The sequence below is a fragment of the Macaca thibetana genome, chromosome 15 (assembly GCF_024542745.1).
Source record: "Macaca thibetana thibetana isolate TM-01 chromosome 15, ASM2454274v1, whole genome shotgun sequence".
Taxonomy (NCBI): Eukaryota; Metazoa; Chordata; class Mammalia; order Primates; family Cercopithecidae; genus Macaca; species Macaca thibetana.
Window position 1 is genome coordinate 74,144,821 of NC_065592.1, and position 21,863 is coordinate 74,166,683.

General features: G+C 43.7%; 1 protein-coding gene and 1 non-coding gene across 2 annotated transcripts in view; both read left to right on the plus strand.

Annotated features, from left to right (window-relative positions):
- The window catches only part of GLDC (glycine decarboxylase), a 117,349-nt gene that overhangs the window by 73,832 nt on the left and 21,654 nt on the right, over positions 1-21,863 (plus strand). The window contains exons 16-19 of the mRNA XM_050761698.1: positions 9,339-9,414; positions 16,063-16,188; positions 18,708-18,857; positions 20,574-20,686. Coding sequence (XP_050617655.1) covers positions 9,339-9,414; positions 16,063-16,188; positions 18,708-18,857; positions 20,574-20,686 — 465 coding nt within the window. The remainder of the gene's footprint in view (positions 1-9,338; positions 9,415-16,062; positions 16,189-18,707; positions 18,858-20,573; positions 20,687-21,863) is intronic.
- Positions 8,338-8,439, plus strand: LOC126938197 (small nucleolar RNA U13). The gene has a single exon (XR_007720018.1). It is a non-coding gene; the product is annotated as a small nucleolar RNA U13 (small nucleolar RNA).

The window sequence follows — 21,863 nt, forward strand, 5'->3', positions numbered from 1 at the left end:
AACTTAAGGCAAATTGATACAGGTTGGTAAGAACATTACAGAATGACGTGTTGAGGGGTTTTGATTTTAAACCTGTAGAGATAGAGACCTGGGTAACGTTAGGGTACTTGAGACATGCAATACATGGAGTTTCACTGGTTAAAATCATACTGTTTCCAAGGTATTTGTACTGTTAAATTGTTAGTCACCTGTTTTTTCCACCTGGAAGACAGGAATCTGCACCTATTTTTACCTTGTTTTCTTGAGAGTGGTCCTCTGAAGTTGCCGTGAACTGAAGTGGGTCATTTCAACAGTGGTTGTTAGGATCATTTTACTGCCGTCATTTTTACCGTATCAGTTTTCTTAGCTGATGTTTCACTTGCATCACTTTTGTTTCTCAAAGTAAAGGAGAGTTTGGATGAGGGGAGTTTGACATCAAAGATGTCCAATACCAAAACCCTTACGTATCAGAAGAAATTGTGAGGTATTTCCTTCTGGGGGGTGACACTGGGCAGGATGGATGGGGGTTGCTTTTTTGCTTTATAACCCTTCTACACTGATGATGGATTTTTTTTTTTAATTACATAAATGTATTCTTTTATTTATTTATTTTTAAGATAGAGTCTTGCTGTGTTACCCGGGCTGGAGTACAGTGGCATGATCTCAGCTCACTGCAATGTCCGCCTGCTGGACTCAAGCAATTCTTGAGTCTCAGCTTCTGAGTAGCTGGGATTACAGGTGTGCACCACCACACCTGACTAATTTTTGTATTTTTATTAGAGATGGAGTTTCTCCATGTTGGCCAGGCTGATCTTGAACTCCTGACCTCAGGTAATCCACCTGCCTCCACCTGCCTCAGCCTCCCAAAGTGCTGGGATTACAGCGATTCTTGTGTCTCAGCCTCCCGAGTAGCTGGGATTACAGGTGTGAGCCACCATGCCCAGCCCACATAAATGTATTCTATCATAAAAATTTTAAGTTCACCTGTGAAATAGGTAGCATTATGTGCATGTGACAGATGAGATCCAGAGGAATAATTTGCTTGGAGCCAAACAACTTTGAAAAGGGGCAGCAAATAAAAAACAACTTTGATATTAGAGGCAAGAGAAACTCCAGGGTGGCTGCAGGAACTATCTGTTTGTGAGATCTGCCTGGGAATGAGTGACTTTAACATGATCTTGTTGTAGAAAACATTTAACAATAAATGCCACCTAAGGGCTCCTGTTTGCAAACAACAGAAAATGGCTTGTGTTAACTTCAGCAGAAGAATAATTTACAGGGAAGTTATTGGGCAGTTAACAGAGTTGATGGAAAAGCTGGAGAATAAGACTTCAGCAGTGAGCAAGACCCAAGAGAGGCGGGCAGCAGAGAACAAAATGGAGTCTCACCATGGGAAGAGTCACCATCCTCACTGTGGAAAATCTTTAACTGTCCCATTCCTTCCATCTGCCCATCCAGATTCATAACGTCCTGGGTGGAGTATTTTGCAGGCTGTTTCACACCTCCATGTCTTATTAGTGTTTAGTGACTGGGAATGTCTAATCCTTTTTGCTTTCTTAGGGGAGTGTAGGACCCTGTCTCTCCCATAGGCTCACACAAAGAGGGAATTCCCCCAGATAATAAAGCCACTGAAAGGCTCTGCACTCCCACACACACCTCTAAACTCAGCACCAATGAAAACCCAGTGGATTTTCAACATCCTAAGGTAACCCTCCTTTGTACTTCTAAGCACATTGACAACATGTCCACATGTCATCTTCCCAGCATCATTTTCTGAATTGCATTCGTCCTTACTGTTTGTTGGCTATGGTAGTTTGCAGATACTTTCTCCCATTCTGTAGCTTGTCCTTGTATCCCTAATGGGAGCAAAAATTTTTAATTATGATGGAGTTCAATTTATCAATCAATTTTTTTCTTTTATGAATTGTGCTTTTGGTTTCCAATCTACCCTAGATCCCAGTAAGTTTTATTGTTTTTTGTTTTTCCCAGAAGTTTCATAGTTTTATGTTTTACATTTAAGTCCATGATCCATTTACAGGTGACTTTTATATAAGCTGTGAGACTTAGATTGTACCTATGGATGTCCAAGTGTTTCAGTTTCATTTATTGAAAAGGCGATCTTTCCTCCATTGAATTGCTTTTGCAACTTTGTCAAAAATAGTTGGGTATATTTGTGTGGCTCTATTTCTGGATTCTATATTCTGTTCCACTGATATGTGTGTGATCTATGTGTACCTAGGCTTGATTATTGTAGCTATATATGATAGTCCCCACTTATTTGCAGTTTCAGTTACCCATGGTCAACTGGCTCAAAAATATTAAATGGAAAATTCCAGAAATAAGCAATTCATCCTAAGTTTTAAATTGTGCACCATTCTGAGTAGTGTGATGAAACCTCGCAGCATCTTGTTCCATCCCACCTGGGATGTGAATCAGCCCTTTGTCCAACATATCCACTGTGTATATGCTACCTACCCGTCAGTCACTTAGTAGCTGCCTTGGTTATCAGATCAACTGCTATGCTGTCACAGTGCTTGTTTTCAAGTAACCCTTATTTTATTTAGTGGTGGACCCAAAGCACAAGAGTAGTGATAATGGTATAGTGTTATAGTTATTCTATTTATTCTCAGTTATTGTTGTTAATCTCTAACTGTGCCTAATTTATAAGTTAGATTTTATCATACATATGTATGTATAGGAAAATTCGTAGTATACGTGGTGTTGGGTGCCATCCGTGGTTTCAGGCACCCACTGGGTGTCCTGGAAGATATTTCCGGCAGATAAGAGGGGGCTACTGTTAATAAGCCTTGACATCAGATAAATTGATTTGTGCCAGTTTCTTTCTTTTTTTTTTTTTTAAGTAGCTATTCCAGTTACTTTGCCTTTACATATGCATTTTAGAATAATCTTGCTTATGTCTACAAGAAAATCATTCTTTTGGGGGAGGATGATGTATATTTTAGCTTCTAAATGTTACATTTTGTACAAAGGGCTGTGTGCTAGATGCTATAGATATTATAGGTAGTTGAAGGGAACAAATTCACCTCATATTTAAACTTATAATTTATCACTTATAAAATAAATATTTTTTCATGAAAAAATATCTTTTTAAATGTAATAAAATATTTTTGAAAAAATATACCAGTAATAAAATATTTTTTTAAAAAACATACCCTGAGAAACTTCTTTTTTTTTCTGAGACTGAGTTTTGCTCTTGTTGCCCAGGCTGGAGTGCAATGGTGCGATCTCAGCTCACTGGAACTTCCACCTGCTGGGTTCAAGTGATTATCTTGGCTCACCCTCCTGAGTAGCTGGGATTACAGGCACCCGCCACCATGCCCAGCTAATTTTTGTGTTTTTAGTAGAGAAGAGGTTTTGCCATTTGGGCCAGATTGGCCTTGAACTCCTGACCTCAGGTGATCCGCCCGCCTCGGCCTCCCAAATCGTTGGGATTACAGGCGTGAGCCACTACGCCTAGTCAAGAAACTTCTTAAGAAGTTCAAATATAAGAAGTAAAATAGGTCCACTGCTTATAAATAATTTCAATGGGACCTTCACTGAAATCACACACTAAAGGTGGCCATCCGTGCACAAACTATAATGGTGTGTTAAAAACTATAAAATGATTTTCAGAATATTTAGGGAAAATTAAAACAAAAATAGATATGGTCAATCTAGATATTTGGTAATTCAAAAATATATAAATCTTAATTTCTTGGTACTATAATTTTTAAAACTTTAGAATCCAAGCATGGTCTTTTCTTTATGGCACATTTTTGACATCTTTTGACTTGTATAAAAACACAACATTCTATTTGAGAACACAAATACTGTTTTCTCCATATAATTACAATGTGATTCAGTGGGAGTTTTGGTGACTGCTGGTGTTCACCATAAATTATTACTTTGGTGCATTCTGCAATCTTGCAAAATGGGTTTCATGTTTTTTGCATATATAAAAAGCATGCAGCTATAGTGACCCATCTCCAAATATTCCAAAGCAGTCACCATCTGAGAAATGGCTTATGGTATCTATAAAGTTAGCCACGATGTTCTTCTTTTTTCCCCCCATGAGACTGAGTCTCACTCTGTCGCCCAGGCTGGAGTGCAGTGGCGCAATATTGGATCACTGCAGCTTCGACCTCCTTGGTTTAAGCGATTCTCCTGCCTCAGCCTCCCAAATAGCTGGGATTACAGATGCGCACCACCACACCTGGCTAATTTTTGTATTTTTAGTAGAGACAGGATTTTGCCATGTTGGCCAGGCTGGTGTCGATCTTCTGACCTCAGGTAATCCGCTCGGCTCGGCCTCCCAAAGTGCTGTGATTACAGGCGTGCAGGCATGAGCCACTGCGCCTGGTCTGCAACGTCCATTTCTTTTTTGTTTGTTTGTTTGTTTGTTTGTTTTTGAGATGGAGGCTTACTCTGTCCAGGCTAGAGTGCAGTGGTATGATCTCGGCTCACTGCAACCTCTGCCTTCCGGATTCAAGTGATTCTCCCACCTCAGCTTCCCGAGTTGCTGGGACTACAGGTGCCCGCCACCACGCCCAGCTAATTTTTTTTTTTTTTTTTTTTTTTTTTTTTTTTTTTTTTTTTGAGACGGAGTCTCAGGCTGTTGCCCAGGCTGGAGTGCAGTGGCGCGATCTCGGCTCACTGCAAGCTCCGCCTCCCGGGTTCCCGCCATTCTCCTGCCTCAGCCTCCTGAGTAGCTGGGACTACAGGCGCCCGCCACCGCGCCCGGCTAATTTTTTTTTTGTATTTTTAGTAGAGACGGGGTTTCACTGTGGTCTCGATCTCCTGACCTTGTGATCCGCCCGCCTCGGCCTCCCAAAGTGCTGGGATTACAGGGTTGAGCCACCGCGCCCGGCCAACGCCAGCTAATTTTTATACTTTTAGTAGAGATGGGGTTTCACCATATTGTCCAGTCTGGTCTCAAACTCCTGACCTTGTGATCTGCCCACCTCGGCCTCCCAAAGTGCTGGGATTACAGGCATGAGCCACTTCACCCAGCCACAACATCCATTTCTAATTCTCAATATGTTTGGCTAGGGTTCTTAGTAAAAGGAAAGAGAAATTAATTTTTAAAATCTTTAAAATTTGTTTTTTCTTTGAACTCCTGTTCTAACCTTGCTAAATAACTTTTAGCTCTTCTGAACTATCACCCTCACCCTATCTCTGCCGTGTCATCTACAAAGTCTTTTTTTTCTAAGTTTACATTGAGTATTTCTCCTGAACTTGCACACCTATGATGATACACTGATACTGAAAGGGCCTAGGTTATAGTCATCACAATAGTGTTGAATTCCATCAACTCCAACTGTTTTCACCTTGTGAGTTCTTAATACCTGTTATTCAGTTGTTCTACTTTTTCTAGTCTATTGAATTTCTTGTGGATTCTTTGTAGAATGAATCTGAGTTTTGGAAGAAGTTGTCTGCTCAATTTTCCTGTTCTGCATTAAACAGCAGCTCCTTCATCAACCTGAGTGAATGCCATGCACTGGAGCGTCCTGTTGTTTTTCTTGTCTTCTTTTTTTTCTTGAGGTGAAGTCTCACCCTGTGGCCCAGGCTGGAGTGCAGTGGCGTGGTGCCGGCTCACTGCAACCTCCGCCTCCCAGGTTCAAGCGATTCTCCCACCTCAGCCTCCCAAGTAGCTGGGATTACAGGCATGCACCACCATGCCCAGCTAATTGTTTGTGTTTTTAGTAGAAACGGGGTTTTACCATGTTGGCCAGGCTGGTCTCGAACTCCTGACCTCAGGTGATCCACCTGCCTTGGCCTCCCAAAGTGTTGGGATTACAGGTTTGAGCCACCATGCGCCAGCCCGGAGGGCCTTGTTTTTCTAAGACAGTTCAAGCTGTGTTCACATAACTTGGTGTTTCTGAGGCTCCCCGTCCACTGGCCAGCCCTGCAGCTCTAGACCATTCACTACTTCATTTTAAACAGATGTCGGAAAAGCACTGACCTAGCCTCTCCTCCGTATGTAATAGTTTGTTGTTGGTTGCTTAGTCTGGGTTATGTAGAAAAGCAATTATTTTTTCATAATACTTTTCTACCAACAGGTGGCACTAACAATTTGTTTTAATAATCCCCCAGTAGTAATCCTTGTGTCACATTTGAATATATCACCTGCACTTTTTGAGTTTTTGAAACATAGCTGATTTTATAGATGTTTAAGGCCAGAGAGAGAGAGAAAAATCCAGCATTTCTGATCAAGTCTTTAGCATGTTGCCTTTCTCCTACACTACTGGCTCAGCCAATAATCTGCCTCTTCCTTCATTCCTAGTCTACACCTTGATTGGCCTTTCAAGAAAGTCAGATGAACAGAATTCATAAGAAAAACATAGGGATAAATATAAAATGTTTTTCTTGAGGTTCCTTACTGTAGGGGAAAGGATGACATTCATATTGATTGCCTGTGCTGGAGGAATTCAATTTTTAAAATATTTACTAAATACTTATTGTAGAACTACTACATGCAGAGTACCGTTCTATATATTCCCTGTTGGAGAATATACAGAACTCTGAGAATTAGACCCTACTTTCAGACCTTATGCTCTAATTGAGATAAGACAGGCACACAAAGTAAATGTGAAATTGGTAATAATTTTCTATGTCCACTACATGTATATGATGGTAATGTAGAGTAAAACGCTACAGATAAGATTGTAGAGTAAAACGCTATGAGAATTTGGACGAGGTAGAGGATTATTTCTTTAATAAATCTATCAAATATTCTTTATGTCAGTGTTCTTGGAATAGAGAATACAGTTGTGAACAAGGTTGACAAGATTCTTGCCTTCAGGGAAGGCCTCTCTGAGGAAGTGACAAAGAGCTGGATTGGTGGCTTTGGGGAAGGCTTGGCAGAGAGTTGTAGCCAGTTGAAGAATGGGCAGGATTTGGCTGAGAAGCATTTGACATCAATGATCTCACTACTCATCACCTCTACCCTGTGCGATGGGTACCATTACTATCCCCATTTTACACATCTCTCAGGCACATAGGCACAGGGAGATGAAGTTACCAGTGATGTGAGTGGTTTCCTGAAGCACAGCATATTCATTTTCTTGTTCTCAAAATAAAGAAACCTCAAATAGGCTAGGACTTGTTTTTCAGAAGCCAGGAAAACAGAAGAGCAGTCTTTGCCTTTCTTCTTGGAAGAGAGCAGAGAGAGCTACAGCTGACTCAGTGCGGGTGACGAGGAACAGGGTGACTCAGGTCTTGTAAGACAGGCTTTCTTTCTTTCTTTCTTTCTTTCTTTCTTTCTTTCTTTCTTTCTTTCTTTCTTTCTTTCTTTCTTTCTCTCTCTCTCTCCTTCCTTCCTTCCTTCCTTCCTTCCTTCTTCTTTCTTTCTTTCTCTCTCTCTCTCTCTCTCCTTCCTTCCTTCCTTCCTTCCTTCCTTCCTTCCTTCCTTCCTTCCTTCCTTCCTTCCTTCCTTCCTTCTTTCCTTCTTTCTTTCTTTCTTTCTTTCTTTCTTTCTTTCTTTTTCTTTCTTTCTTTCTTTTTCTTTCTTTCTTTCTTTCTTTCTTTCTTTTTCTTTCTTTCTTTCTTTCTTTCTTTCTTTCTTTCTTTCTTTCTTTCTTTCTTTCTTTCTTTCTTTCTTTCTTTCTTTCTTTCTTTCTTTCTTTCTTTCTTTCTTTCTTTCTTTCTTTTTTTGCTTTTAGCTAAACCCCCCAGTTCTATCAATCAGACAAGAATTCTGCTGTGAAAGAAAATCAGCATTTGCTCCCACAACTTTCTGTCCTTGGAGAGCACAGTGTGCTCAGAAGAGCAGCACTGCTAGCAAAGGGAGCCCGTAGCTCTGGGAGGCAGGCTGACTCCATACCCAAGCCTTCATCTGTCATTGTTGGCCATTTGGCATGTAGCACTCTGACCTCAGTTTCTTTGTGTGCAAAATGGGGGTGATGGCATGGAGAACATACACATTTTTTAAAATTCTCACCTATTTCCTGTGGGTAACATTTTAAAAAGTTATTTTATTTTAAAATTTTCATTTGTTTAAAGTTTAAATTTTTGTTTCTTTTTTAGTATTTAATTTTTTCCTTCAGCTTCTGCAGACACACACATTTTGAATGGGACTGATACATCTATTACTCATTTCCCTTCCCTTTCTGCACGGGGTACTGGGAACATTAAATAACAGTCTACGATTGAGTCAGCATTGCTCACCGGAATGTTAGTCATTGCATATGCCCTGAAAGTGGCGCCTTCCAGGACCGTTGAGATGAGGATGGCCAGCCCCTAACAACCATCTGCATCCAAGGCCTGGGAGATCTGACTTTGAGACTGCCAGGAATGGTGTCACATTAAAAGTGCCTCATTCTTTTGGGGCTAATCAGGCACTTGACTCAATATTTGGTGATACTAAGAAATTATAAAGAGTGATGATTGGTTTTCATGCTCATGTATGAGATGTGCCTACCTCGAACCTTGTTAAAATGTTGACACATTACCCATTTAAAGGGGGAAAGAAAAGGGGAAAAAAAGGAAAAAATTGAAGTTCATTGTTTTAGGTGTGACCACTGTGTTTGTAGTTATTTATTTATTTTTTTGAGATGGGATCTCACTCTGTTACCCAGGTTGAAGTGCAGTGGCGCCATCTCGGCTTATTGCAATCTCCCCCTCACAGACTCAAGTGATCCTTCCATGTCAGCCTCCCCAATAGCTGGTACTACAGATGCATGCTACCGCACCAGGCTAATTTTTTGTTCTTTTAGTGGAGACACTGTTCCGCCATGTTGCCCAGGCTGGTCTTGAACTCCTGAGCTCAAATAATCTGCGCACATCGGCTTCCCAAAGTGCTAGGATTACAGACATGAGCCACTGCACCCAGCCTGTAGTTATATTTTTAAAAACAATACTTATCTTTGAAGGCTGCATATTGACATTTGAACTGATGGTAGGATGTTTGAAGTTTGCTTCAAAATATAGTTCAGCATGAAAGTGGTTAGGGAGGAATATAATTGGAAACAAGATTGACCATAAACCAAATTGTTACAGCTGGCTGACACACACATGGTGGTTCCTTTTGTTCTCCTCTGTATTTTGGTATAGTTTTGAAATTTTTCATAATAACAAAAGGCTATTTTCAATGCGTGATCCTGAGCAAGGGTATAGAAAGCTCCACTCCTGGGTAGGAGTGGTTGAGCTGTAGTGCACAAACTGGATGCTGTTGCTTTGATTGTTTTGATTGTTCAAGACCTTTTGACTCCGGCAGAGCTCCTTGATGAGCTTCTCTCAGTGTCTGACAGTGACCACGTGTCACATGCTAGTGAAGCCCTGGCCAGGGCCCAGTAAATACTGAATGAGTAAATGAAAGCCAGAAGACCTAACTGTGATCTTTTTCTTTTTATCTTTGGAAGCGGAGCCCAGGGAGAATATGCTGGACTGGCCACTATCCGAGCCTACTTAGACCAGAAAGGAGAGGGGCACAGAACGGTGAGTATGGCAGAAGGTGGCGCTTGCTCACCATGGGGCACAGAAGTCCTAGCTCTCAGGGTTCCTTTGTGGGACACTCCCTCCAAGCCTTCTTGGAAGCAGATGAGGGAGCATATAGTCAAGAAACAAACTTCTGTGAACTAGCCATTATGATCCTTGCTTCCAAGACATCCCACTTGACCATTTTGAGGGAAAACATTCAGAGATAAAAGACTTTTGCTCCAACCCAGAATGCAAACGTCAGCCAGTTGGCTGTGGAACTGCTCTCTAGGGAGCAGAGGGAGGAAGAGGGCAGGAATGTTGCCATTGCAAGCATCCTCTCCTTGGCTCAGCCCCGGCCCTGGGCCTGGATGAAGGGCAGAGACCACGCTTTTATTTCTTCAGTAACCCCTGTTGTGCTGAAGCCCAGTTCTGGTCATACGTATGCTCAAAAAATATTTGTTGAATAAATAAATTCTCCATTAGATGATTCTCAACTTCAAGCACCTAAAAAGGCATAAAGCAGAGTTCACAGTCCTGCTTCATTGTTTGCTTTGGATATGAGAACCTGGTCTCCAGGATCCCAACCGCCTCTTGGGGATCACTCTGGGGACCAGCAGGTACTAATGGGCACCACTCACCCCCCTGGGGCAGTGCCTATAGCAGTGACCTAACTTAGGCCTCAGCTTGTTCCAGAGGAGGCCTGTGTTCCTGGTTCCTTCATTTTGATGGCCAGTACTATGCTAGAGTTTCTACTGAGCTGTCGAGTGGGAGTCCTTAGTAGGAGCATCGCCTAGGAGCTGAGAGCAGGGCAAAAGCATCTACTGGTACCAGCGAGTTAGAGACAAAGTATGTAGGGTAGTGCTGGCTGCCTAAGTAAGTAGGGTGGAGTGGTAGTGGCCCGGTCTTAGTCCATTTCTGGTTTTATTACCACTGGAAGGTTACTTATGGCTAGTTGTCTGGAACTGGCAATAAAGAATGCTGAAAGTGTTTCACTTCCCTTTCATAACAGGGGAAAAGAAGCAACATTTTTTCCCTCCTTCCCTTGTGTAGGTCATCCTGATTCCACAGGTGTGTCTTTTCAGGCCTTCATCTTGATTGGGGAATAGAATTTTTTTTAGACAGAGTCTCGCCCTGTCCCCCAGGCTGGAGTGCAATGGCCCAATCTTGGCTCACTGCAATCTCTGCCTCCTGGGTTCAAGCGATTCTCCTGCCTCAGCCTCCTGAGTAACTGGGATTACAGGCACATGCCAACATGCCCGGCTAAGTTTTGTATTTTTAGTAGAAACAGGGTTTCACCATGTTGGTCAGGCTAGTCTCGAACTCCTGACCTCGGGTGTTCCACCTGCCTCGACCTCCCAAAGTGCTGGGATTATAGGCGTGAGCCACTGCGCCTGGCCCTTTTTTTTCGAGCTCCCTGCAGCCTTGAACTCATGGGCTCAAGGAAGCCTCCCAAAGTGCTAGGGAGACCAGGATTACAGGCATGACCCTCTGCACCTGGCCCTAGAATTCATGTCTAAAGATCTTTGAAAAACAGACCATTTAAGAATTGAATAAATGATTAAACCCTGGTCATGGTCAAGGACTGCTTGCCAGTCCAGAGAGAAGTGAAGTGGCCAACCAGACAGACACAGACCCTGAAATTCCCCCACAGTTTATTCATTTGTGGTTCTGAATTCTCAGCTTTCTAAGGAATGATTTGTTTAGAACTATAATTGCTCTTGGGACCTGAGAGTCTCGGCACTGTCACTGAATCAGAAAGGAAACTTTGGAGCTCCGGGTGTCCAGCCAGTAAAACAATGCAAGATTTTCTCTTGTCTGTTTTTCCCTCATGGCTTCCATGTGCCAAGGTCGTCCCTGGAGTTCCTCTTCATTAGCATCTTTCACCTCGAGGTGCCCAGGAACCTGGGGATGCTGGAAAGGGGCAGCCTGTCCTGTGTGACATCTCCACCCCACTCCTCCACTGCTTAGCGGACAGGCTGCAGAAAGCGGTGTTTGGAGAAGGCAGGTGACTAGCTAATGGCAAAGGGCCAGCTAAAATCCAGATTCTTTCCACGCAGTGATGCTTCCCACCCCTCGCCATTTCCCAAATTCCCCAGTCTGACACCAGGAAGTAGCTGTGAATGTCCAGCAGCTGGGGACCAAACTGGAAAGGCCAAGGAGAAAGAATGAAGGGCCTTTGGGTTTGGCCTGGACGGGGTTCTTCCGTGACTTGTGGATTCTTTCTGGTTCCTGTTCCCTCTCTTTGTGTCTTCCTGTCCTCCTTCCCTTCTCCACCCACTGTGTGTGATGTTTCTCCTGGCCCCATTGCCCATCCTGCCATCACCGAGTGTCATGAGAGGCCATTTCATTCTGCAGTGGGGAGCGGGGCTGGGTGCTGTGCTTCAGGGAGAGGGGGAAAGGGAGAGGCAGGGAAGCCCCCCAGCCACTGAGCTGGTAGAAATACAAAGCTCATAACCCTGGAAATGTTGGCATCCTTCTGGATCAGAAATTTTAATTAGCTCGGGCATGGTAGCTCATGCCTGTAATCCCAGCACATTGAGAGGCTGAGACGGGCAGATCACATAAGGTCAGGAGTTCAAGATCAGCCTGGCCAACATAGCGAAACCCTGTCTCTACTAAAAACACAAAAATTAGCCAGGCATGGTGGTGCACGCCTGTAATCCTAGCTACTGGGGAGGCTGAGGCAGGAGAATCACTTGAATCCAGGAGGCAGAGGTTGCTGTGAGCTGAGATTGCGCCACGGCACTCTAGCCTGGGCAACAGAGTGAGACTCCCTCTCAAAAAAAATTTTTTTTAATTTAAAGCCAACTTTCTTAGCTAGAGAAGAAAATGATTTAGTATTCACTAATCAGGGAAGATGTTTTTCACATCACTGATGTCTGAGGCAGCTGCTCCCACACAATAGATTCTAATGGAATCCAGCAAAATATATCCTTCTTTTTTGAAAGGGAGTGTGGGGAAATCATGTGCTGCAGAAGTGCCTGGGCTCCTGATGGGTCTTTTCCTTTCAAACTGCTTTTTGAAGTTATTTTCACATTTTCTCTTAGGTTAAATTTCAGAGGTTCCCAAAATGGAATGCCTAACTTCTTGATTTATGAGTTTACTTTGGGAGAATACAAATTTATTTAGCAAACACTTATATGGCAATTACCATGTGCCAGGCATGGCCTTTAACACTTTATAATTAATATTTCAATTTGTTAGTCAAATACTAACTTATTCAGCAGACCTCCTTATGAAAAAATAAAAACTCTAAAGAAAAACAATTAAGTTTGCTGTTCAGAGTCTGAGTTTCCTATACAAAGGGAAAACATTGTTCAAAGGAAACAAATTATGTGTATATGTACATCACCAAAGAAAGCTCAAAACCTGTATAGGAATATTTTTTTCTTCCCAGCTGCCTGAGACAAAGTAGTGGCCTTTGGTTGTTAGATTTTACCAGTAGTAAGACATCAGTTTCCCTTGCACAGGAGAACTCCTTAATCCTTCGCTCATTCAGCAAGTCTAAGGATGACCTATGCCTGTTCTATGCCACGCACCCTGGGGAGTCTAGAAAACATAGCACCCCCTTAAATGGGCATCAATGCACCAAAAGCTGGACTTGCTTTGGATAAACCAAAGCTTCAAATCTGGGTCCTATTACTTCCATATCCCTCACAACAATACAATTCTTTTTCCCCCAAGACAGAGGCTCGCTCTGTCGCCCAGGCTGGAGTGCAGTGGCATGATCTTGGCTTACTGCAACCTCCGCCTCCTGGGTTCAAGTGATTCTCATGCCTCAGCCTCCCGAGTAGGTGGGACTATAGGCATGCATCACCATGCCTAGCTAATTTTTGTATTTTTAGTAGAGAAGGAGTTTCACCATGTTGGCTAGGCTGGTCTTGAACTCCTGGCCTCAAGTGAACCGCCTGCCTCAGCCTCCCGAAGTGCTGGGATTACAGGCTTGAGCCACTTCGCCCAGCCAACACTACAATTTTAAACTGAGGAAAAAATTAACATTATAAAGAATAATTAAAGTCCTCTAAATCCTCATAGAAAACCAGAACTGTCTGACAGGAACATATAAATGAGTCCTTGACAAAGCCACTGAGACTTCTCTTTCCATCACTTCTTGCACCAGGATGTGTGTTAGTTTCCTATGGCTGCTATGATAAATATCTACATACTTAGTGGCCTAAAACAACACACATTAATTTTCTTATAGTTGCAGAGGCCAGGTGTCAGAAGGTTTCACTGGGCTAAAGTCAAAGTGTTGGTAGGGCTGATTCCTTCTGGGGGAGACAGGGAAGAATCTGTTTCCTTGCCTTTCCTGGCGTCTGCAGGCCCCCTGCGTTCCTTGGCTCGAGCTTCCTGCTTCAGTCAGCACATCTCCTGCTCCCTCTGTGGTCCCATCTCCCTCTGCTTCCCTCTGATGAGGACACTTAAGAATATATTTAGGGCCCAGCCCAAAATCCAGAATAATTTTTCCATCTCAAGATCTTTCCTTACCCTAATCCCATCTTCAAGTCCCCCTTGCCATATAAAGAAACACCCACAGGTTCCGAGGATTAGGACAGGGGTGTCTTTGGGAGCCTGTTATTCAGTGTACCAGAGGGTGGTTGACTTTTTTACATGTTTGTGTTTCAGCAGAACTCACCTGGTATGAATTCTTCATTTTGGTTTTCTATGAATATTTTATATTTATTTTTAATATTCACCTTTCTCCTTCTTATCAATATTCTGCCCTGAAGGGATCCTTTCATCCAACGATCCTTTTGTAGACTAACAATACCTGTGAGAGAGGACAGTGCCTCCAGCTTGGGTCCTGAGAAATTAAAGAAAAACATTAACTACAAAAGGGAAGCATCCAAACAAGAAAACGATTTCAGGACAATGTGACACAACCAGTATGAGACCAACAGCCATTCTAAAGGGGCACAAACCTGACAGTAGAAGAGTGTAACGTAGTCCATGTTTGCCTTTGGCTAACGTTTTCTTTTTGTACACGTGTATTTTTCTTAAGTAGACTCCTTTGCTGTTTTTGAGGAAAGAGCTGGAAGCTAAGATTTAACTTCATAGCCTATTTTTAATAATGCCCAACCCATGTATCTTCAAAGGGGTTGCAATATTGGCTGTGGGATACAATATAGGAGGATGATTTTCAGGGTAATCATGGCTTCTCCTTGATGCTTTTTGTTGGGGAAAACCTTGTGACTTACTTTCCCACTGGGATACATCATCATCAGTTCTGCAAGAGCCTGCCTCCACATGGTGGTTTGGAGGAAATGAAGGATGATTTGGGTCTGAGAATTCTAGCATTGCACCTACTGTCCAGCTTCCATAAAAATTCAGTGCAGCTGTCAGCTCTAACTTAGGCTCAGCTCTTGAGGCACTTTCCCTTGATTTCCTTAACCTGAAGGCACATCCTCTTCTCCATGTTTCTGCTGCATCTCTGGACTCTAGACAGTCATTCATAGGCCACCATTGTTAGTGAGTCAGTTGTGTGAACCCAGGGCAGCGGCTGCTCATTTTTATATTTATTTATTTATTTATTTATTTATTTCTGAGACGCACTGTCGCTCTGTTGCCCAGGCTGGAGTGCAATGGCATGATCTTGGCTCACTGCAACCTCCACCTACCAGGTTCAAGCAATTCTCCTGTCTCAGCCTCCTGAGTAGCTGGGACTACAGGCGTGCGTCACCATGCCTGGCTAATTGTTGTATTTTTAATAGAGAGAGCGTTTCACCATGTTGGCCAGGCTGGTCTTGAACTCCTGACTTCAGCCTCCCAAAGTGTTGGGATTACAGGTGTGAGCCACCATGCCCGGCCAGGTTGATCTTTTTTTAAAAAAAAAAAACAAAACGGAGTTTCACTCTTGCCCAGGCTGGAGTGCAATGGCGCGATCTCGGCTCACTGCAACCTACACCTCCTGGTTTCAACCAATTCTCCTGCCTCAGTCTCTCGAGTAACAGGGATTACAGACGCCTACCACCACACCCAGCTATTTTTTGTATTTTTAATAGAGACAGGATTTCACCATGTTGGCTAGGCTGGTCTCGAACTCCTGACCTCAGGTGATCCATGCACATCGGCCTCCCAAAGTGCTAGGATTACATGCATGAGCCACCGCACCTGGCTCAGTTGATCATTTTTAATGCTTATGTTATGGTTCTTATAGAAACTAATAATTTATTACAGAGTAAGCATCCAATAAATATTGATATAATTGGTGTATTGATACTGGGAGGCCTTGGAATTACATCTATCATTATCATCTGTCCTGGATAAGCCAAGTAGAGCACTGAAGCTGTAATGTGGGCACTGAGTCCTTGAGTTTAACTTCCAATCTCATGTTCTTCTAAGGTGCTTTCTGTGTATCCTAACTGAGACAAGGTTAGAATAAGCCCAGGCCTATTTTTAGTGTATTGGGATAAGGGAAGAGTTTATTGATTTCCTGAGCATCTTTAGGCAACAATATTTAGGGATTCAAATGGAAACTTTTTTCTTGGACATTGTTTTGCAATGACAAATAATTAAAGTGTAGCAGATTTTAAAGCACTAGTGTTCAGCTTAAATAAAAACAGGTGGTTTCTAATTTGTGCTACAGGCATGTTGTAGTACTTTTCTCTCATTATTCACAGTCTGATGATGATTTTTCTCTTTCTTTGCTTCCTTTCTATTCTGCAGGTTTGCCTCATTCCGAAATCAGCACATGGGACCAACCCAGCAAGTGCCCACATGGCAGGCATGAAGATTCAGCCTGTGGAGGTGGATAAATATGGGAATATTGATGCAGTTCACCTCAAGGCCATGGTACTTGTCTTCTCCTTAGTAGATGGGAGAGGCCGGGGTGGGGAGCGGTGGTGGGGATCAGGGACTTGATGGATTATGTAAACGTCTTCTCTTGCATTCTAATGAAAAGTCTGCAGTTCTTCCTTTGACCAGAGTCTACTCTGCCCTTCCCACCACCAACATTCTCTAATTCCAGCTTGTGTAAAAAACTGAATGAATTATTCATGGTGGTCGTAAGAGTACTCCTTGCAGGACCTGCCTGCCTCTTTCTGCCCAATCTTCCATCTCCTTCTCCCCTTCCCCACTTAATAATCAAAATGGCAGTCACACACTTAATCTTTGTGTCAGGAATTGTAACACAAATGTCAACTTTGCAAATATCCATGACTGTGCCCGCCCCAGCGTGCTGAATTTCAGGCAGCATGCAGCTTGGTTTCCACCAACCCCCACTCTCAACCTCCCAACCTCCAGGAAGAAGTTGCTTAGCAACCATATCTGCTTCCCACCAGCGGACTGGCGGCTGCATCTTAAGAGGGAAGGAAATCAGTCGAATAGCAATGTGATTTTGATGGTGGTGTTATTAGGCATGGAGACTGGGAACTCTGTGCAGTTGCCTTCTGAAGGAAGCTGAAAATCCACAACGCTGCACCTCTCTTCGATCCACCCCTACCCTTCCATTGCCCCATAAAGTTTTTTTCCAACAAGTGTTCCGGACCAGTAGTTGAAAGTATTAAGTCCTTCCATTATGGTAATATAGGACATGACTTCCCTGGCCACCCATGTTTTCAAACATGCTTGCTCTGATATGCTGGCCAGGAAAATAAACAGGGACATGACTTTTATATATGCTTGCCTTCTGTAAAAGGAAAGAATGAAGGAGACTTTTATTTAAGCAGAAACACTCCTTGTGGGAATTCTTTTTTTTTTTTTTTCAATTCCTTTTCTTTATCTTTTTGTTTGTTTTGAGATGGAGTCTCACCCTGTCGCCCAGGCTGGAGTACAGTGGCCGGATCTCAGCTCACTGCAAGCTCCGCCTCCCAGGTTCACGCCATTCTCCTGCCTCAGCCTCCCAAGTAGCTGGGACTACAGGTGCCCGCCACCTCGCCCGGCTAATTTTTTTGTATTTTTTAGTAGAGACGGGGTTTCACTGTGCTAGCCAGGATGGTCTCGATCTCCTGACCTCGTGATCCGCCCGTCTCGGCCTCCCAAAGTGCTGGGATTATAGGCGTGAGCCACCACGCCCAGCCTGTTTGTTTTGAGATGGAGTCTCACCCTGTCGCCCAGGCTGGAGTACAGTGGCATGATCTCGGCTCACTGCAACCTCAGCCTCCTGGGTTCAAGTGATTCTCCTGCCTCAGCCTCCTGAGTAGCTGGGACTACAGGCTCCCGCCACCACGCCCAGCTAATTTTTTGTATTTTTAGTAGAGACCAGGGTTTCACTGTTGGCCAGGATGATCTCAATCTCCTGACCTCGTGATCCGCCCGCCTCGGCCTCCCAAAGTGCTGAGATTACAGGCATGAGCTACTGTGCCTGGCCTCTGTTCTTTATCTTTTTAAATGACAATAGTTGTACATAGTCATGGGATACATAGTGGTGTTTCTGTACATAAAATGTGTAGAGATCAGATCAGGGTAATCAGCATATCCATTATCTCAAACATGTATCATTTCTTCAGGTTGAGGGAACGTTCAATATCCTCCTTCTAACTATTTGAAATTATATATTGTTAAAGATAGTCATCCTGCAGTGGTATAGAACTCTACAACTTACTCCTTTTATCTAGCTGTAATTTGGGAATTCTAACTTCAACAGAAGGCAAGGGAAAGGAATGGATATGAGAAGATGAGCAGAGAGATTAACTATGAGAATGGATACGCCTAGAACCACGAACATCTGAAATCATTATTGAGATGACTTGAGCCAAGCGAAAACCACCGTAGAGAATTGGGCCCAAAATATCCAAAAATCTTGTGAATAGCCCTTTTCTTCTGGACCATAGAGACCTAGACTGAAAAGATCTTATTATTTCTTTTTTTTTTTTTTTTTTTTTGACCTGGAGTCTCGCTCTGTTGCCCAAGCTGGAGTTCAGTGGTGTGATCTTGGCTCACTGCAACCTCCACCTCCCCGGTTCAAGCAATTGTCCCTGCCTCAGCCTCCTGAGTAGCTGGGATTACAGGCACCCACCACCATGCCCGGCTAATTTTTGTATTTTTAGTAGAGACGAAGTTTCACCATGTTGGCCAGGCTGGTCTCGAACTCTTGACCTCAGGTGATCTGCCCACCTCGGCTTCCCAAAGTGCTGGGATTATGGGCTTGAGCCACCACACCCAGCCAGAATCTTATTATTTCTTTGGAATGATTTATGAAGGGAGTAATGGCTGTGGTTTTTTTATTGCTGTCATTGTACTTTGAGACAGTTCCAGGAATGTAAAGACCAAGACTTCATCTTTCTTCATCCTTTAAAATAAAAGGCGAGGATTTGGCCAAGAAAGAAACATATCCTCCCTCCATGTCCTTCTTTACCCCTTTTCTTTCACAGGTGGATAAGCACAAGGAGAACCTAGCAGCCATCATGATTACATACCCATCCACCAATGGGGTGTTTGAAGAGAACATCAGTGACGTGTGTGACCTCATCCATCAACATGGAGGACAGGTCTACCTAGACGGGGCAAATATGAATGCTCAGGTGGGAACTGGAGAGGCCTGCCCTTAGTTCCCACTGAGAAAAAGGATAAGTGAAAAAAAAAAATTCTGACTTCTTGAGAGGCTTCCTGCCTGAGGGAACTCAGACCCGTGACTTGACCACTGGTGGTTGTTGATCTCTCATGGCCTTGGAAAGTCATTTATCCTGGCATCAGCTTTATCACTGTGAAACGGGGGCTCAGAGGGCCCAATCCTGATTACTTGGGGGACAGAGGGTCTATGTATTGTGAACCTCTGAAGAAATGCTGTTGGGAGGCCCTGCAGGAGAGGAGTGATATAATCTTTTTGTGACTCTTATTGGTGTTTGCTTTTTTCCTCTTTCTTTCTCTCTTTCTCTCTCTCTGTCTCTTTCTTTCTTTCTTTTGACAGAGTCTCACTCTGTCACCAAGGCTAGAGTGCAGTGGCACAATCTCTGCTCACTGCCACCTCCACCTCCTAGGTTCAAGCAATTCTCCTGCCTCAGCCTCCTGAGTAGCTGGGACTACAGGTGCACACCGCCACACTGGCTAATTTTATTTATTTTTATTTATTTATTTATTTATTTATTTATTTATTATTATTTTTTTTTTTTTGAGACGGAGTCTCGCTCTGCCGCCCAGGCTGGAGTGCAGTGGCCGGATCTCAGCTCACTGCAAGCTCCGCCTCCCGGGTTCACGCCATTCTCCTGCCTCAGCCTCCCGAGTAGCTGGGACTACAGGCGCCCGCCACCTCGCCCGGCTAGTTTTTTGTATTTTTTAGTAGAGACGGGGTTTCACCGTGTTAGCCAGGATGGTCTCGATCTCCTGACCTCGTGATCCGCCCGTCTCGGCCTCCCAAAGTGCTGGGATTACAGGCTTGAGCCACTGCACCCGGCCTATTTATTTTTTTTAATTTTAGTAGAGTTGGTGTTTCACTGTGTTGCCCAGGCTGGTCTTGAACTCCTGAGCTCAGGCAATCCACCTGCCTTGGCCTCCCAAAGTGCTAGGATTACAGGCGTGATCCACCACGCCTGGCCTCTTTTTTTTTCCCCCCTACCATTTTAGACTCTGTCTTTGGTTCTGATTCATTTCACAAGTGTAATCCAGGGATTGTCTGTTGGTTCTGTAGCATAAATGAATTCTGTATCTTTGGCCACCATCAAAACTAGTCCTAACACCCAAGTGGTGGGAAGGCTAGTGGGATATTGTGTCTGGTATCTGGATCATGTCAGGAAAACTGCCAGTCTTGCTTTCTCTCTCTCAGTTCAGCCTCCTCTCTGGTGCCCCTGCAGCCCCTGCCATCATTGTGCCCAATGGGGCCATTCGGTAACATACATCATACCAAAGCCGACCATGCAGGGGAAGGTAGCACTGCTCAGGGAAGAGTTGCCTATTTCAACAACATGGAGGTTCTGCTCCTTCTTGTGTTACAGATACTTCTCTTCCATTGTGGTGTGGATAATTAGGAAGAGACAATGTATTTAAATCCATATTTTAAAATCTAAATTGGGCTAAATGGTCAATCGCTGTTTCCATAGCAACCTCAAGCACTCTGCCTATAGGATGCCAGGTTGTGACTACAGAACTGGGCCAGATAGAGGACATTTCTGTGAACACCATGGATGTGGCTCTGCCTGCTTTTCCCCTGAGGGGAGAAGGCAGCACTAGCCAGTCATGGCCTTCACACTGGAGGGTGCTTCCAAGCTCTTGACTTTTGCTTTTGGCCCTTGCCTTTGTGGTAGGTGGGAATCTGTCGCCCTGGAGACTTTGGGTCTGATGTCTCGCACCTAAATCTTCACAAGACCTTCTGCATTCCCCACGGAGGAGGTGGTCCTGGCATGGGGCCCATCGGAGTGTGAGTTCTGGGCTGCTGGTTTCAGGATGGCTTTGGAGACAGAATGAAGGAGTGGCCCCAAATAGACTACTCGTCCCATCAAAGTCCTCATGTATTGAGGATACCCTCATTGGTGTAGTGCACTTGTAGGGTCTGGGGGAGGAGCAGTGAAATGGGTGCTTTTAGGGGATGTCCAAAGAAAAGTGTAATTAGATTTTATTAACCATTACATCTGGCCTCACTGAGCTTCCAGTTGCACATAGACAGCAGGTTTATTAACAGAATAATGAATAGGGAACTTTTCCTGAGCATATGTATTGTAACTGGAATATTGGCACTAGAAAGTGCCTTCTGGACTTTTGGATTTCCAAGCATTTTTTTTTTCTTTTTTAAAGTCAGCTAATGGTTCCATTGAAAGTGAATTAGATGTAAAGTGTTAAGATAAGTAACACATAAGTAAGGAAGAAACAAACCTTGTTACTAGAAATAATTGGATGAAGCCAGAGTAGTACTGAAGGAATGTTTCTTAGCTGTTGATAACTTTTCACACTGAAATCAAATCATCTTGGGAAAATGATGATGAGAGCAGCTGTTTCCTGAGCTGCTTCAGTCTCCCCAAAATATGCTAAAGAAGCCAGTTTTCAGAGTTGCTGGAAGCTTGGCCTTCTTACTTTTTTCTTCTTTTCTTTCTTTCTTGTTTTGTTTTGTTTTGTTTTGTTTGACTGCTGTTAAAGTGACATTCATTTTGATGATGATGATTTCTAGTAAGGGTGTGAGCTCCAGTGCTTCGGCCGTCAGGGAGGTGGGGACAATGATGTTCGTGTTAGCCCATGGGGCATCTTCTCATCAGCCCCTCCTCTGTCCACCTTGGGAAAGTGTATAGGGGTGAGGGAATGGGGCTGGGAGGGCGAGGGAGGGGCATGGAACTCCACTGTTTCATGACTGCCTGCCTCTATCAAGTCCTCCACCACAGTTCTTGGGTGAGGCCTGGGACACTGATGGCTGGTGGACCTCCAGCAGAGGAGGAAGGAAGGAAGGATCGCTTCTTGAACATCTGCCTCCCAGCAGGTGGAGGGTCCCTATCACTGTCAGAGCTCCTCTGCTAAGAACAGGGCTTCCTGGGAGGGCCCAGAACCTTCCCATTAGATTAAACTGAATCGTTTACATTTTCTGAATTTGCACTTAAAAAAAAAATACA